The sequence below is a fragment of the Aptenodytes patagonicus genome, chromosome Z (genome assembly GCF_965638725.1).
Source record: "Aptenodytes patagonicus chromosome Z, bAptPat1.pri.cur, whole genome shotgun sequence".
Taxonomy (NCBI): domain Eukaryota; kingdom Metazoa; phylum Chordata; class Aves; order Sphenisciformes; family Spheniscidae; genus Aptenodytes; species Aptenodytes patagonicus.
In genome coordinates, this window is record NC_134982.1 from 44,625,522 (window position 1) to 44,644,792 (window position 19,271).

The window sequence follows — 19,271 nt, forward strand, 5'->3', positions numbered from 1 at the left end:
ATCAAGACTAAAACAAGAGATCGTTCTAAACCTGTCAATGGAAAGGTAACAGATCAGTTTAAGGAATTTTAGCTTTGTCTCACTTACAATAGAGATAAGCAAAGAAGTCACTTTAGAGGAAATGACTGACTCATTCCAAGTAACACAACCACAAAGAAACGTTACAGAACACATCAAATCAAGTGGAGAGTAGGGAGTATGTATCAAAGTAGGCGATCTACAAAGCAGTGTGAATAAAGTGCTGAGAACACTAAATAAAAAGATTAAAAAAAAAAAAAAAATCACACAGACTGTAATTTAGCTATGAAATACCAGGATACAAAATATAGCACCATACATGCACCGCTTTTGTGCCTTGAATAGTGCAACAACTAGAACTCAGCCACAGAAAATTTATGACTGAACAAAAATAGATTTTCATAGCTTGTAATCTAAAATATTGCCAGGCATTACTAATGGAATAAGTCATTGAAAGCTTATAAGTATCCGTGTTTAAAAGTAAAAACTTAGAGCCACTGGATTATGTGCTCTCTGAAAATATTTTATATAAGTATGCCAAATTCTACTGAAGTCAGCAAGAATGAGTCTGACCCTTAATAAAAGAATGTTTTGAGAACAAATCCTGTTCCTTACTGTACTAAATTTAAATACACCACCATCTGATACATAACACCAACTCACTGAGCCCTCACTTCGGCAATCTTGTCAACATACCACCAGCTTTTCTTTAAGTAAATCCAAGATTTAACAGGTTTCTCACACTGCCAACAGATAGCAAAGTCTGTTCTCAGAAGCATGGTGGATAACAATGAAAACACATTCAGGATGGCTTTCCTAATCTAAGTCTGCTGCTCTCCTACAGTTATGGAAAAAAAGTAGAAGAAAATACACACTTTTTTGCCTGTAATCTGGGGTACTTTTAAGGATGTTTGCATGACTGATACTACAATATATCACTAGCTATTAACAGGAGTCCAAAATGAAGGCAAACAGAAATATGTGTGTATATAACTTTCACCACAGTGTGTCTTATAACTTAGACAGTATCCTAAAAGTTATAGTTTCTGAATTTTCCCTGAAGCTGCAAAAGGAAAAATTAAACCATGATAGATCGGTAAAGATGACAGTACGTAACAGGAACACCCAGCATAGAAGTGCAAAGTGTTAAGTGAGTTTCAAAATTATGTAAGTACCTAAATAGAGAGAAACTAGTCATAACTGCAACTTTCTGTTGAAAGAAGACAGGACTGAATGCCAAGCATGAAGGGACAAAGAACAGGTTCCAACAGTGTCGAAAAACCTGTTATAATTCTCTCTGCCCCACTCTCTCCAAGAGAGAGTGCTCTGTTTGTACCTGCATAGACTAGTTGTCCAGAAATACTTAAAAAATAATCACATTTTTTAAGAGGTCATACATGCTCATGACTACTGCCGATGCATAAGCTCAGTCTCAACAGTCTACTAAAGCCAAATTACTGAAAAATTTGATGTATGCTGTTTTGGTGAATTTATTTTATTGTAACATCAATAAGCCACAGCATCACGGAAGTATTTTATTTAACCACCTCTTCATCGATTATTAAAACTTTTAAATAAAAAGAACCTGTTGTGAAAGTTATCCTACATCTATGCACAACCTGCTGCACAATTGCTTCATCATCCTTTTGCTCACCAGCTGCACGCTTACACAATCGTTTTAAAGAGCTTGCTCCATTACGCAAGGTGTGCATCAGTTGCTAAAGTAACTGCTTCGTATACCCACTGTGATCAACAGTTGCACTCTCATGCCCGATAATACAGGTGCCAGGCAAGAAGTCTGTGAGTTTGCACTACACATTTATGCTCAGTATAGTATGAAGTTTAGTTTCAGTATGTTATTACCTTACACATTTTACCACTGTCTACCAGTTTGTAGTCCCCTTCACTTCCCTCAGAAAGGAGAAAATAAAACAACTTAAAAGTATACCTTCAACAGCTTTTCCCTGGAAATAGGTATATGCACACCTGTTTTGGGATATGACAACTACCATTTGAGAATTTATATGCTGCACCTCTCACCAGGAGAAATCTAAAACAATCTCTTGGGAACAACCGGACACTACCCCCTTTGGAATTCTTGTTCACTGACACAAGATAACTCTATTCTCTCTAGATATTGCAGATGTTACCAAAATGTTAAAAGTTACTTACGGTTTTCCCCCAGGAATCCCTGCTAGATTTGGAGGGATTCCAGGTACTCTCATGTGAGGAGGAGGATCAAACCCAACCTGACAATGAAAAATGAATTAATCTCACACTTGCAATTTCTCATTCAGCAAGCCCCTTTTCTTCACTCCCAAGGTATTATGCATTTAACCAAAATGTAGCTTTTACCCACAGTATTAGGTAAGTTCATGTCCCTTCATAGCGAGGGAAAAACAAGACGTTTTCCCTAGGCATGCTTCTGCTAGAAGTATTCATATGCGAATAGAAAACCAACAGTGTATATCATGCATTCACACCACTGAGCGTAACACAGCTACCCCTGTGTTAGCACAGAGCTAGCCCTGGAATTAGAGTCCGTGGCATGTGGGCATGTAGCCACACCAGCGCTCTTTAGCTCTGCAACAGCTAGCGCGTACCCATGCTGGCACAGAGCGGTGCTGGAAAGCAGATTTAGGCCCCAGCTAGAATCTCTGCATGGCTCCACACTGCACTGTGTGGGCACATCAGCTGAGAGATCTCTCACAGAGCTACACCGCAGGGTGCAGACAAATTTGTCTACAGCTTAAATATACTATGCTCTCTTTACATACTGCAATTCCACTAAACTTTTATATCCTGAATAAATATGTACATCAAATAATCCAAACAGAAATTCTGGACCAAGCAGACTTAGTTTTTCTTCTGAACACTATACCTGAGTTAAAATTATTATTGCTTTAAGGAATGCATATGCTATTCAGAATTTCCACATTTTCACATAAAAGCCCTGTTTACCAGGCTCAAAAAAGTAGCCATATCTACAATAATGAGAAGATGACAAGCTTAAGTCCAATCTTGCAAATTTACAAGCAGGTAAGTTTGTCAATGCATAAAATTGCCATCAAGCTCATGTTTGCAGAATCAGGCCCCTAGGTTATTCTGCTCAACAGCAGCTGTAACTACTATGCTCCATTTACTTACTATACCCACAACAGCAACTATTCTTAACACACCTTATCACAGAGCTCCAAGATATTTACCGACCAACTTCTCATGCTGATTTCCACAAAAAACAAAATACAAGGACAGAGACGAAGATAAAAAGACTTTTACATGCTTCAAGATTAATTTGGTATGTCTGTACAGAACACAAATCTGGTTCAGCAAGAGAAAAGCAGATGTCCGCAGCACCAATTAAATACTTCGTAGCTACCAAAACTACCTTCTCATTTAAAGCATAAAATAATTTTTTAAAATTTATTAATCAGTCAAAGCATTGATGAAGGTGAAGAAAAAAGGACACTTACATAAATACACAGATATTCTTTGTTTTCAAGGTGCAAATTTGTTTCTCCAGCCACGCAGCAAAGTGAAACACACAGTGAGGCTGTCAAGCCTCTGGTGCTGTTATAACTTGGGAATTCGACAGTGCTAAATGAAGCATGTAGCTCTTCTCAGTGAACCACAACTCACACGACTGAGATTGCATGCAACGTATGGCCTACCATAGGAGATCTTCCATAGGCAACCACAGCAGCTGCAGCAGCAGCAGCACTCATCTGGGGTGACATATTGTGCAGACTGGCATAGGCTGCCCCTGGACTGGTTAACTCTCCATTCATGCCAGCATGAGGTACCATTCCAAATGGAGCAGGATACGGTCCTGGTACTGCCAACGGTGTCCGCAAACCTGCAGCTACGGAATAATGAAATCAAGTAGTTTTATTTATATATTCCTACATACAGGGAAGAAAACAGCCCTTTTTTCCCCCTACAATACTTAACCTTCCCCTCTCACATACACAGACTGCCAAGAAACATTGCCATAATTTATCAGTACCACCACATCTTTTCACTCAGTGTAAATAAGATCTACTGAAGTCTGAACTTGCTGATTACTTCTAAACAATCTCTTCTAGCATTACCTATTTCCATTTCTGTAATATTTCCCTGTTTACATTAATCTCTCCTTTGCCAAATTAAGCAGTAAAGCTGACAGACATGGTTTACACAGCTCATGTCTGAAGCAACTGTGCTGTACCAGCCTGAATAGTGAAAGTAAACTTCCCCCTGCATTTGTCAAGATTTACACTGCAGCAAATATTAGCAGACTCAGACAAAGAGCTGGAAAAGAGATTGCATTCAGAGTAAGTACCAGAAACTTCTGAGAAGTCTTTTTTTATTGCATTCAGTCTCTGGATTATTTGCAAAAAAGATAAAGACAAAAGTAAACAAAGAAGGATAAGAGATAGAAAGATATTCAAACTCTTGATAATCCAAACATCTGCTTCTCATCAAGCCCTCTCTTGATATCAAGAACAAAGCAATACATTTAGTTAACATTCGCACAGAACTACATACGTAAAAAAAGATTAATTCTGAGACCATAAAAACATGTGAGGTAATGCATTACCAGCTTGGTTAACCAGAGGGTCCATTGTTGGAGGCTTGCCAAGGCCTGGACGAAGTCCTGGAGTTGCACTAGTGCCTGGGGTTGGCACATCACTTCGAGGAGTTGGTGTGCTGGATTTCAGAACAGGCGTGCTGGCTTTTTCATGCTGGTATCATTAAACAAATTAAATGAGTATTATTTTTAATCCAGGCCATATTATACAATTTATCACAACAGCAGCTGGGATGCTGGGCACCTACTACCTAGTCCCTCAGCCAATTTTCATAAATCCACGCAATGCTGACAACATTAACTTGTGAGAGAGAAATGCTGACCTTTTTGATTGCTGCCAAAATTCAAATAAGAAAAGAAACATAGAAAGTTATTTTTCCTTCTTCCATTGGCATGGAAAAAAAAAAATGCCTGAGCTAATTTTTTTCAGGACAATACAGTATGCATCACCAAATTATTTTAGCTTGAAATCATTACTGTCTCAATTATTATTGGACACAGCAAATCCAAGCACAAAAACAAAATACCACCATAGCCGATAGTATCAAAAATGTGTGACACAAAAGCTACAGAGAATCTGATCAAATTATTAGTGATACTGCAGGAAAAGTTTTCAAAGAGTAGCAGCTTATTTAGAAGAGTTTAACAAAAGCCTGGAGAACTTCTTAGTGACTATATACAGACCATGTTAAACCATAAGCTATTGCTCAAGAAAAAATAAACAATGCTTCAGCGACTCTTGTACTTTGTAATAAATTTGCAATTAATTTGACAGAAATGTAGGAAATACAAGAAATCAAAATGAAGCAGAAAATATTGCTGAGAAGGAAAGCTGGATAGTATTATAAAGGTCTGGAAAAACAGGCAATTTCAGCTTCAAATGTTTAAAGCCATGTACTTTCTGCCACAAGTAGTTGCAGGAGAATGGAGAGTTAGACTTTACAAGAAAGAACAACATTTATCTGGACAACAGACTGCTACCCACCAGGCTCATTTCTTTGGATTTGAGGGAAGTGGAACTTCCTGAAGAGGCTGTAGATGCTGGACTGCTAGAGGCGTCTTTCTTCAGCAGGCGGGTTTTATCTATACCATTTTCACGTGGTGAATGAGTGGGACTTGCCCTTGGGGAAGAAGGATCCTAAAACAATGGGAAGGGAAGAACAGCACAGAACCGTGTCATGGGTTGGTACACAAACACCACTAAGGTGTCTATGGGAAAAAAACTAGAATTTAAGCAGTAAGTTCAAATGACAAATACATTTTCTTATCTCTACAGAAAAAAAGCTGAAATCCCTTCATCAATTTAGAGACATAAGTAAGTTCATATAGTAAGCAACCTGGTTTTATTTTACACTACATGAAATCATAAACTGTTTCCAAGCATAGAGCTTGCAATCTAAGCATACCTAAGTACAAACTAAGGCAAGCGTGCATGACACATGATAAGAGCAAGAAAGACCAACAGTTACTGCAGGAAGTTTACACTGTTTTTTCCGTGTACATTCTCCACGCGCTGTTAGTGACAACAAACATTTCAATAATCTCTTTTAGGCCATACAAACCTTGCTCATCTTATCTTCAGAAGAAGAGATAAATATGCATGCTTTATATGCCATAATATCTGTCACTTCTTTCTAAATACCATCTGCAATTGCCTCGCTACTTAAATCTACAGGAAAACCTGAAATCACCTCTCAGGTGATTATCTTTCTCTCTTCCAGAGGCACTCTCTGCATTTACTTTAACCTGAAATAGCCAGCCCAGCAAGCTACAATGCCATCAGAGCTCTGCAGGTTCTCCATGCTCCTTTGGCTCATGAGAACAGCAGCAGGGAGGAAGCAGTCCTCACAAGAGGGCACTAAGTCTACTGATTGATTATTGAGCAGTTTCATTGTAAGTAGGGCTTCTGAAAGGATTACTAAAATCCCTAGCTGGATACCCATTTTTCTACTTGGCTGACATAATTTGGGTGCTTGGAGCTGCTGAAGACACTTCTCTGTCAGCTTTTCTCCCTGTGCTTTTCACAGAGCAGAAGAACCTCGCAACCATATTCAGGCTTCCTAAATCTCTTTGTTGTATGAAATAAAAGGCAAATAAAAGGGAGGGCCCCATCCCTTCACCTTGATGCCACTACCAAATCTCTGCCTTGGAGAAAAAAAGTGGCTACAACCTCTGGCAAATTTTGTGAACTAACTGACTTCATTCTGACTTCAGCTGACTTCATTCTAAAAACCAAACATTTCTGGAAAATGCCATCTTTAACGCAGGACATTAAAATACTAGTAATTTTTAAGGTACCAAAAATGTTTTTAATAATACTCCTACTATTAAATACAAGGTTAGGTATTGTCTTCCTTTTTCATGTGAAGACAGTAGTTTGAAAACCTCAGCCCTCCACCTGCGTCTCACCACAACTCTCTCCACTATAGAGCAGCTGTGAAGCGTCAGAACAAAACTGCAGAGGGAACAGACCTGGACAAAGCAGCAGAAGGAGGAGCCGAGAGGGCAACCAGATAAAGCTCAGAGGAAGACATAGTAACTGCAGTACTAACAAAAAGAAGTTGTGAATATTTTAACATATCCACACAAAGGATTCTTTTTCTTCTAACATCTAAATGCACTTTTCCTTTAACCTTTGGGCAAATGTCAAGACTACAAAAATGAAAAAAGTTACCTCATTGGATACATCTACAACCAAGTTATCGTCACTCTTGTCCCCATCACTGTCCTATTAAAAATAAATAAATATAGTGTTCATTTCAATTAGTACATTAAGAGCCCAGAGAGAAAGACTACGCATCTACTCAGACATTTTTTGTTTTTCCTAAACAAAAAGCAAACAGCCTTTCATTAACTTATTAGCAATAGGGAAAACAATGAAAACAGGAACACAACACCTTATATCTGGTTCAATAATAAAACCCAAATAAGGTAGAACTAGTTGAAAGGTGGTGGTCTCACCATCAGTGCAAGATGGTCCAAAATCCCTCCTTATTACCATCATAATCAGTGTTATCACTACTCCTAAAAGAGAAACTCATTCTGTTCATATGCTAATCTTACATGTTAATCTTATGGAAATTACTACTTGTGCATACCTAAAAAAAACAACAGATCTCAGAAAACTGGAGCTTTTTGGCATTTGTTTGATGAATCAACTTCCTCAAAGTGATAGGACAATTTTTCTTCCTTTCCAGAAAGGAAAGTTTTGAAATGGAAAGTTCTGGGGAAGAAAAAGCTTCAGAATGCCAAGGCATTTCAACATTTCTGCCTAACAGAACCAAAATACTTTGACATTCCTAAATGGAAATGATTTATTGTGGCTTGTCGAGCTGCATTTTGACTGTTTCACATAAATCTGTGTTCACCTGAGCTGCTCTAGTGCCTCACGATAGCTGTTACTCAAGTGCCTCCTGGTCCCTATCTCCAGAATGTGCTGGGATGCCCCAATAGACACATTCTACGATACACAGTGGTCTAGCGATTTCCGCAGTGCACCATGGTGGTTCAACCAGAAGGTGAGTCTTGACTCAAAAACAAACAAAAAAATCAAGTGAGTGATAAAACTTAAATTTTTTGTGTGGGCAAGTTTGACATTTCCAATAACAATACTTTCAGTTCAGAAGTTTCTAGGCAAACAAATCAGACATACAAGATTGCTCAAACTGTCCCCACCTCTTGCTTTCAAAGTGTCTGGGCTATCACACTGAACACTGGCAGACAGAAAGTAAAACACCAGTTCCTTCCTCTCACTTCAGGCCATATATGTTTAAAAAAAAAAACCAAAACAAAAACCAATAAACCCCAACAGGTAGTTTCAACCCTTCCCTTCTGCTTTAGCAGCTGAATATTGCTCCAAGAAATACCGCAAACATGTTAGGGACCCAAGAGTGCCAGTGAAGACAGAATGGTGGCTCTACTTGCCACTCAAAAGCTGTCCAACCAAAGGGTGCAAAAGGAGAAGGAACAGGAAAGCTTCAGCCACGGTTATCTGCCACCTCTTGAAAAGTATGAAGCACCCAGAAGGCAAGAATAGGTTAGAACACATTTGAGCACGTGGGAGCACAGTAGGTGGGACAATTGTTCACCAGAAATACCTCCCTTGAGGAGGGCAAAAATAGCTGCCAAGCAATGATTAAGTGTACTCCACTGACTTGTCATCTTGAGAAACAGAAATTTACTGGGACTATCAAAGGCATCTCCTATAGGTACTATTAATACCAGAAGATTCTCCTCACTAACAAACCCAGAGGTTGAAACTATACAGGTCCTAATATGAAAATTAGTCAGAATTCAAAAAGAAAAAAAAAAAATTGCATTTTGCATCTTATTTCCAAAAGCAACAATTCCTACAACTCGTTTATCTCCCTTCTGCCAAAAGGAGTACTTCCTTGTTCCTACAAGGGCCTCATCTAAAATGAGCTCGAAATCAGCAGCTCTGTGTTTGCAGAATCAGGGAACCTTTAAAAAGAAAGATCTTCTTCCAGACTAGAATACATCTGGAACTTTCAAATATCCTTGTTTTGCTCAATTCTTTATTTTGATGCTGCCTTTATCTGTAAAATCCATTTTAAGTGAACAGCAAACAGAACCACACATTTAAAATGTGGATTAAAACAAACTGTTTTTACAGTGCAGTAATATCCTTTCCATTTCTTTCCAGTAGAAATACAAGAAAAACAAGGAAGTTAAGCTTTTTCTTCCTTTATTTTTATATCAAATGTAGCTTAAGAATCCTTAATCTTCAAATATTTAAAATGAAAAATGCCCATAGACTATCAAACCCTCAAAGTTGAGGGAGTGACATGGGGAAGTTTGCCAAACCCTTCTGTAATCAAAACAAGGTTATTAGAAAGTGGTGGAAATACAACTTGCAAAACTGTGACAGTACTACACCACCACAATGTGCAGAAAGGGGAAAGTAACCTCATCTACTGTCAGTGGCTCCAGGGATATCCAATAGCTGCTCAGAGATATTCTGGGTCCAAGTGGAGAGAAATTGCCCTACCAAATACTGAGGAAATCAAGTGGCACCTGATTTTCTCTTGGGTTTCAGTAACCAGGAGGTAATTAGTGACTGGATTCATATAATCCAGATAGTTTGCCACATTATTGCTATGTCAAAGAATAATACCTTCTGTTAGATTTAAGTTCTGCTTTTCAGTACTCTTTCACACCAGTCCTAGTCTCTAAAGCCTGTTCAAGTATCATCCTGTGATTTGGCTGAGCTTTTAGACTTGAAGTTGAAAGCCTGTGTGTACCTTTTGAGGTTCACGTATGCCACACTGTTGTACTGAAGTGTCTCTTTGAAACCAAGGAACAAGCAAGCTAGTCAAAAATGCAGAACACAAACAGCGAACTTCTTTTCAATTTGCTTTCTGCTGAAACTGCCATATCAACCAAAAGCAAACTTCAGGAAGTTGGTACAGCCTCATAACCATATGCAATTTGCAATGGTAATTATTACGCAACGTGGTTAATAGCTAGTATCAGAAAAGTGTACTAAAACCCTCCAAATCAACAAAATCCTCCATTTCGAACAAACCTGCAGGTTTTAGAGCAGTCCAGAAAGGATCCCTTGCTCCAACTCTGAGAAATGTCCCAGAACACTTGTGAATCCCAGACAGCTACTCCTGGCTCATTATTCCCTGTTGAGGAGTATTACTTGACAATAGCCCAAACTATTGAGTCACTACTCTTCCCACAACATGAATAATGGTCTCTCTGGCACATATATTCATGTACTACATCAGCCACAGGAAACACATTGCCTTGTTCTTCACAGATCTTTTACTCCTCATACAAGCTCAGTATGTGCAAATAAATTAATCATTTCTTTGACACAGATTTGCTTACATAGTGGCTGGAATCCTTATCATCCACCTTTCTCTTTTTGATGTCATTGGTATATTCAGGGCCATTCCTGCGTTTATCTGTGCTTCGCAGACTGTCTGGGACCAACAGAGAATTACTCTGTAAAGACAAAAAACAAGGTCAATCAAAAATTCCTTTCAAGATTCCTTCATATATGCTTAAAAACTCAAATTGGATGTGATAGATGCTTTAGAAATGTGATACCTACATAGTCTTTCATTCCATTTAATTCAACTCAAAGTCCTCCAGGCAAACATGTACAGCTTCATGCATTCTAAGAAGCTTGGCTTTTCATTGTTCAACTTATCAAAAGTTTAGTTCACTTGTCAGTCACCATCTATTTACCTAATTAATTCAACTGAATTTATTGTTTCGGAGAAGCAGGCTTGCTGTTTATTCATGATTCAGGTAACAATGATTTATTTATTTATTTATTTAATATACAGATCCCATATAATAAAAGAGACTTACTAAATATAATCTGATTGATTGCTTACTTCTAGACCATCATAAACAGATGAGGCTTTGGTATGTCTACACCTGCAGGCATAGAGAGATATATGGCAACTTGCCTTTAACTCTTAAAATAACAAATATTTACCAAATAAGGTTATGCAATAATCATTCACTAGCTGCTGTAAACTCCAACGGGATGCCTTCAACAAATGTATTGCAAACAAAGATCAAATATTTTTACTTCCAGCATAACATTCACTACTAGTGTGAAATTAAGTCTAAAGTGTTGTTTAATCAGACTTGATCTGAAAAACTGAGGCCAACACACACACACACAAAAGACAAAAGCAAAGACTAATCTTTCCCTCAAACTACACGGACTGCTTTCATTCACGCTAAGTTATGCTAAGTACAAACTGTTGACCCAAAGAGAAAGGCATTTTAGACATTTTTCAGTCACATGACAATTTGACATGCCTGCGATTCCCATCTCCATCTCCGTTCCAGCTAAAGCATTAAAACGTGTTACAAAGAGTTCTTTTAAGTGCAGGATTAGCATATGCAAGAGGGCAATTTGTTCAGTGATGTGTTAATGCTGTGAACAATACTGAATGAGTTGAGAAAAAAACCTCCTTTCACAAAGACCTGGTAAGCCTAGTTCCTAAGAGCCAAGTACATGCTTACATAAATAAATATATGCTCACATAAATATATAAGTAAATACGTATTTACACACAAACACGCATCTCTCACAAGAGAAAAACCTAATACCGACATATATACTATAAGCGTAAGCCCTCAAAAGAAATACTTAGATCTACCCAAGAGTCAGAGATACTTACTCCTAATATATCATAAACATATACTAATAGCCAGTGAAGTGTGCACTGAATGGCTACCCCTTTAAAACGTGAGGACACCACGGTAGTTTTGCTCAGACATTAATGTTTAGTCCCAAGGAGAATGAAAACAAAACAGGGTGCATAAGGCAATCTGAATCCTCTTTTTCCTACTTCAGAAGCTGCACTTTAAAGCCAAATCTGAGCTCTTTTATTCATGACTGTTCAAGCTAAACAAATGCCAAGGGGCTTACATAGAGCATATAGGAAGGTCTAATGAAATTCAGTATAAAGCAGCTCAAAATAATGTCTTTACCCCAATGTTTTGCAGCTAAAAGGTGGGCTTGTTGGATCACTGAACTAATTGCCTTGACAAATACAGTCTGAATTTAACCCCTCATCTCCTCCTAGATGCACACAAACTCCAGGATTCACGAGTTTGAAAAACATTAAAACCCATTTTCAACATTTTAATATTGAATCCCTCATGTCTGTACCAGTAGAAACATCTTAAGAAGCAAGCTGTCAATTCAAACTTGACCACATATTTGAGTACTGCAAATGTCTTTTCTTAAGGAGGAAAGTTTTTTAGTTAAGAGATACTTCCTTTAACAAAAATCATAAAAAACATCGATTATACTACTGAAGAGCTTAGAATAAAACAATGAAGGCAAATGTAGCAAAGTGAATAAACTCCATTTCTCATTTTAAATTACCAAAATTAAGCATAAATAACGGAAAGGTGGCAAAGAGGCAGCAGCTGGGAAAAAGTTAGCAACGCTGCTATTTGACGTTACTACACAGAAGTGTAGGGAACAGCTTGCAAATTTTGGCATCAAATATGTGGAACTACAATGGCTGATATTTTTTTTCTGGTTTAATGTAAAGTCTACCTAGACAATGCTGATGATATTTTGTACAGTTTGTCTTGTAGAATTTCAATACTGTGAAACATACCTAGGAACTCCTAGGTATACCTAGTTCCCACTGTGTCCTAAATGCTAAACAAAAATTATTAGATTTGAATTTTCCTCAAAAGACTGATGGCTTACTTATCCCATAAACATATAACAATACTACAGTCCTCACAAGCCTATTCTGCAAAACGTCTCCCCTGTGATCATATTTACACTGCCTTTCTCTATCTTACCACATTCATTTAAAGCACTGTTCTCTGGAATCAGAGCATTCACGCTAGAAGCTGTTGTAGAGCAGCTTATTTCACAGTATCTATATTGGCAGTTGCAAATAAGATTGTGCTGTTACTCTGGCAACATTTATCAGTAAACTAAATAATTAAAAAGTTACTGTTTTGTTTCCCTTCCGAGTACAAGGAAGTTCTAACAACTGTGACTAAAATAAGGTAAAGTATAACTTTTGATGAAAAAATAGCTTGCTACTGTAACCTACTACCATAATTCAAACCACCAATTGTGTAAGATTTCATTCAACAATATGAAAATATGCATCTTTTTAAGTAGTGCATATGGTAGATCCAGAACCCTAAAGTAACAAAGGAAATAAATGAGAACACAGACAAGAACTGGGAAAGAGATGATCATGTAAGCCTTGGGCTATTGACATCTCTTACTGATGTAACGGGGATCAGTGAGGACAGCCTACTAAAAGCCACCTTTCCTCACTTCAGCTCTGGTAGAGTTTATATTTGCTATATGTTCACTATCAAGCATCGGGCCAGCTAGGAAATAGCAGCAACATCTTCACAATGATAGAGTTCTCCTTATCGTCTCTTTAAAAAAAAAAGTCTGTTTAGTTCTTCTACCAGGCCTACTAACATCTGACTTACTGTCAGAAGTAGGACAAGCATTTTTATTTTAGCTATAATAATTATACTTTTTTTTTAATAATGCTACTGAAATTTTAGGTTGGGATTGATCTTCAATAATAATCAGTTTGTACAAAAAGGGCAAAAAGATACATATGCTTTCATACTGGAAGTTCACTTTATTAGGGATTACCAATGCAACATCTGTAAATCATGAATCTCAGATCAGAACAAATGGTCAGAATCAATTTTACGTAAATGTTTTCTTTTTCTTCCAATAATTCAAAATTTATTCACATGAATCCCTTTTCTTCAAGTAAGTCTCAAAAGAGTAAAAAAAGCCTAATGTAGCACCACTTGCTGTCAGAGTTTCCAGACTGCATAAGGGCTGCGTAACAGGCAACTTGGGATCCTAAAGCAACTTTGCTGCCAGCAGAAGTTAAACACTGAAACCACTAGCAGCAAATGTGAAACGGAAACCTAGTCATGATAAACAGAAAGAAGGCAGGCTCCCTACTAGGAATATAATGCACATTATTCAAATGTACTTCTTCGACCGCCATGCCGTTCCCCACAGGAACTACTTCCAAACCACAAGGTGTGCCACAGGTACAGGCTGAGAGCCCACAGTATCTCATTTAGCCCCAGTTATAATACAGCACAGACGACTCACTAGAACATACAGAACTGACAATTAACTTTATGCTGATCATTACAGCAATTAAATAACAGTATTTACATCACATCTGTGCCCGTGGTTCAACTACACCTGGTCCCAATTCAATTAAGATCTTCTCTAGTGCTGGGCTTCTTAGCCCTCCCACTCCCCTGTCCCCCAAAGACACACTTGCTCTATGCTCGGCCATTCATTGACTCGCTGTACATCCAAACCGACTGCACCCACCTGCCATTACAGCCAGTTATTACAGCTGACAACTTGTGCTTGCCCCTATCACCAAGCAGCACCGCTGTGTTTATTTAACCACTGCACTGCACCTGTGCCGCTGCACCACACACGAGTCCTACCTACAGATATCCATATGTAGACAGGAACAAATGCAATCCCTTGTTGAGCAGGCAAAACAGGATCAAGTCTAACATCTAAAACCAAAACATCAGTTGCTTGGCAGTCCCACTCCTTATTGTCAGGACTCACTGATAGGAATATAGTAGACATTGGAAGAGGGACTAGTGTTTAACCATCCGCCAGCAAGGCACAAGAAGATTGCACTCCAAGTTATTCAACTCAAGAATCATTAACTTCCATTTGTTGAATATGCTTCTTGCAAACACACGTCAACAACCCAAAAGTTGACTTATAAAGTCAGTAGATTTTGTTTTAAATTACCAGTGATGGAAAGCTACTGACTTTGCCCTCTTTTCGCTCACCATTTTAAGTTATATTTAGACTAGTATGTTCATATTAGGAACAAGGAAATCTAGAAACCTAAATAGATTTGAATCACTCTCCACATTGATTGAATAACTGGGATGCATTAACAGAGAATAAAGCTTCTGTTGTTTTCAATATTTTCTAGCTAATGTTCATCAGAATCAGAGTATCCATAAAAATTTATACCAGACTACCCCAATCCTCTTCTCCTTCGTCATCAGCCTCATGCTGCTTTGTATCAGCTACAAACTAAACTGCAACACAGCATCTCACAGCTCTTCTGTGTGAACAACTCCTGCTGAAGCTAATTTGTGGTTTGCATCCATAAAGACTGTAGGATTTGATTAAAGAAATTCAAGTTTTTTGATTACAAGCTATATAATGGAAAATAATACTTTCTTCACAAAGGCCAAGAAGCATACATGTGCTACACTGAAGAGTACCCTACATTTTCATATAACTCCTTTTATGATTTTCTCCCGCCATTTAAAAGAATTAAAACACAAAACAAAAACAGCTTGCATATAATATCAACCAAAAAGTAGCATTCAATTGTGCATGCCCCTTTCCTCCAAGAGTGGGAGGGGAATAATAGGACAGAGAACTAAGGACACAGAATATTTATCTGCTGTAAGAAAAGAGTATTCGCGTTACAAAACAATAGCAACATTTATGCTTAACAATGAAGGCAAAAAAATTTCTTGGAAAATGTATGAGTAATTCCTAAGTCTTAGAAAACAAGCTCAATGTTTTCCATGAGGACAAAAGATAAACACCAACCTTAATGTAAATCTCAAGCACATAACGAAGTCAGATTTCACTGTCTACAAATTATTACTGATACAATAGAGCGCTTCAGAATATTCGCATTTCTATGCTGTCCAAACAGGATACTAGAACAGTGGGAAGACAAGTGATAAATGAACACTTGAGTTTGAAAAATGTTGCCAGTATGTTCCCTAGAGAAAAAAACATAGACATCAAAGTTCATTCGTATTGATGTCTCCCAAAACTTTATTAAGCTTCAGCTGCAAAACTTGCTTACTCTGCCTGGCTTCATTACCTGCAGCCAGACTGTGTCACAATGGCAGGGATGCCTGCATTCCCACAATAACATGACCCAGTTTTGGATGGTTAGAGCTACATCAACCAAAAGCCACCTGCCGTTATCCATGTAGTCCTATAATTTAATTTTGACAAAATAATTTTAGCAGTTCATGTAGGAAGTATACTATTATTACTAAGTTAAATGTTATATATTTCACAAACATGCATTTACAAAGAACTTCCTTTCGTTTTACTTCCTGAAACTTTAAGTAGTACAAAAAAGAAAAATGTAGCTCTTGCCATTTAGATATAGCAAAAGTAGGTAAAAGGGACACTGATCACAATCAAGAATAATGAAATCACTACATCTTTATATTCCTTTACAAATCCATGAATCTCACTGCATTATGAAGTATTTCTAAACATACAATACATAAAAGCTCGTGACTGCTTATTTGCTTAAGGAGACTTTAAAAAAATAAAACCAGACCTCATTTAAAAATGAATATGCTCAAATAATATGCCACAATATGCTTTAACACAAAGTTATGTCAAAAAAACTCAATTTAAAACCAAATAGGCAAGTGCTAAATTGCAGTATTTCAACCTTGCACATTTAAAGCTGTCAGCTTTTACTGATGATACTGGAAGGTCACACTAGACATATTTGATGGAAATCATACTGTAGAACTGCACAGTAATACCAAATATCATGGTTAATTTAGGTAACTAACAGACAGCATGCGTTTTGGTGTCTTGGATAATGAAAGCAAGCCTTTATCAGGATTTCTTGCAGCACCATTACACTTAAAATGTTACTCTGAAAATCAAATTGATCTTATCTTGGTGACCCACACTTTATAAAGTAATTTGCAAAGTAAGAGCCTACTGCTCCGTTGGAACAACATGTAGCAATTAAACAGATCTGCTGGTATGCCTTATGTACTTGTGACCAATTTTACATTATCCTTATAAAATATATTTTAAATTAAAAATAAATCCATTAAAAATACAAGAGAATTAGAGAAGTTCAAAGAGCAAATCATTCCCAGATGATCATTTTAGCCACAGATTTGAACTTGACTATCATTTGAATTATAATTCTTTCACTGAAGATATAATTTACTGTTAAGCCAAGATTCTAATGCCACACTGTATTTAAACAATTTTAAGTTCAAGTTTAAGTCCACCTGTATTCAGCTATTAAAGTTTAATTTAATTATGAAGTATTATTCTCCACTGGGACCAAAAAGAACCTATGGCCACCATAGTGTAGTAACCTGAACTCAATATATCCATACGGCAAAGTTCCTTTATGAAATAAAGTCTCAGATTGTTTCAAGGTTACTTAAAAAGCATTAAAAAGCCTACAACAGATAGTAACCAAGCAATCATGAGTTACACATATGGAAACAGAAGTAACTGCAGCAACAATTTTATGTACACTAATTAAACATAATTGACATATATAGTAAACTAAGCAAGTGATACTGCAAATCTCCCACAACACAAAAGCCAGGTTTAATTTTTGACAGTTCTCCTTCCATAGGCAAGAACTATTTTCAGCTACAAGATGAATTGAGTCCAAATTTCACAACACTGTGAAGCATCTGATTTTAAACTCAAAAACCCTTTAGCAAAGTACATGATGGACAGGGCAGGGGAGGATGGGAAGACAGCAGGACAGGAAACATAACAACCAAAGCAAAACACAAAGCCATCGCTCCCACATGTGCATGTGTATGTACACGGACACAGACTGCAAACCTGCTTCCTTAGCTCTTAAGAAAAGTTGTTGAGAATCCTGCACTTGACTAACATCACTCAAAGAAATATGTCCCACTCAAAGAAACATGTCCTTAATAAGTCTGAGGCTTCAGGAAAACCTAGCTTAAAATCATTTCCACAGTTATACTGTCATTAATAACATTAAGCAAGCTGAAATGAATGCTTCTTGCTTACTAATCTAGAAACAAAAAAGACTGCTGCAAAAGATATGCAGAAAGTTTCTAGTAAATAATTGTCAGGCCCTAGTATAAAAAAAAAGCAGCAATAAAATTCAGAAGTTTAGTACCATAAAGATATCTGCCAGATAACTTTTCCTAGTTCTTGTCTTTTCTAATTGAGAAAAAGAAACAAAATAGAGCCCAAATTCACCTATGACATCAACAAGCAGAATTAGCTTTGTTACCTGAAATGACGTGAAAGTTGCACATGCCCATCTCGAACAGACTAATATAGCAATATCACTCAAAACACCACAGTATAAAAAGCTGTAATAAAGTAGTTCTTTGGCTGGTTTTCGGATAAGATTTGTCTTAGACCAATTCTATTACAGCTTATGTCTAAAGGGAAAAAAGTATTGCTATGGAAGTTACACCTGAAGCACAAATTAAGCAGTAAAGACATTAGTACGGCTGAAACAGATTCAGTTAAAGAAACTCCTAGGGCCAAACACCGCCATGACACATGAATTTTAAATTTCTCACCTGTTCTGCAACTCTAATTCCTGAAAATCCTACAGGAAAAATCTTAACTCTGGCTAATAATGTTATACTTTAAGTTGCTGTCAACATTCTGTTTGATTTGCAGCTTCCCCCTCCACCCCCAATAAGCAAACTAAAGCTCAAGCTTCCCCAAAATCATTCTGCTCACAAACAAACCTGATTCATACAGTCCTCCAAACAAATGACTTGCTGTTCTGCATAAACCAAGAGATATCTTAACAGAAAACACATATGCCTAGTATCATGAAACTGACTAAAAGGAAGAAAAAACAGACAAACAGTGCAAAGTCTGATTATTACATTATGTAGAAGTGGAAACATTAGCAGGAATGTTGGTACTTACTGTGCCTGGCTCTCTGTCTGCTCCCGCAGTAACCAAGAAATGCACAGACATGCCCGTTCAGACACAGAGGCAAGAACAGAAATAAAAAAGGGGGGAAAAAAATTAGAACACAAGCCGCGAACAGTTTTAAAATGGCTTTTATTTATATAAGTCATTGCACATTCCTAATACAGTGATTTCCTGAAAATTACAGTATTTTGTAAACATGATTTACAGTTTAACCATACACAAAGCCTAGTTTTATTTCATGACAGAATAAATTATTTTCTTCTCAAAAATTAGTCAAGTGCAATTTTGCCCAATATTTAATTGCGTACTAGAATTTAAGCCTATGAAACTAAAGTAACAGATGCAATTATCTAAATCTTCTGTTTGAACACATTCACTTCAAAATTTAACTTCTCATTTCCCCTACCTTCCCACCCACCCATTTAACAA

The 19,271-nt window shown here is 37.3% G+C and overlaps 1 protein-coding gene across 4 annotated transcripts in view; it reads right to left on the minus strand.

The window, feature by feature from the left end:
• Positions 1-19,271, minus strand: part of LOC143173118 (transducin-like enhancer protein 1) — an 80,752-nt gene that overhangs the window by 19,077 nt on the left and 42,404 nt on the right. For all 4 annotated transcript variants that reach the window (XM_076363182.1, XM_076363181.1, XM_076363180.1 and 1 more), the window contains exons 8-14: positions 18,834-18,850; positions 10,445-10,561; positions 7,263-7,316; positions 5,574-5,726; positions 4,598-4,742; positions 3,690-3,880; positions 2,191-2,267 (exon numbers count right to left, since the gene is read on the minus strand). In XM_076363182.1, the coding sequence (XP_076219297.1) occupies positions 2,191-2,267; positions 3,690-3,880; positions 4,598-4,742; positions 5,574-5,726; positions 7,263-7,316; positions 10,445-10,561; positions 18,834-18,850 (754 nt within the window). The remainder of the gene's footprint in view (positions 1-2,190; positions 2,268-3,689; positions 3,881-4,597; positions 4,743-5,573; positions 5,727-7,262; positions 7,317-10,444; positions 10,562-18,833; positions 18,851-19,271) is intronic.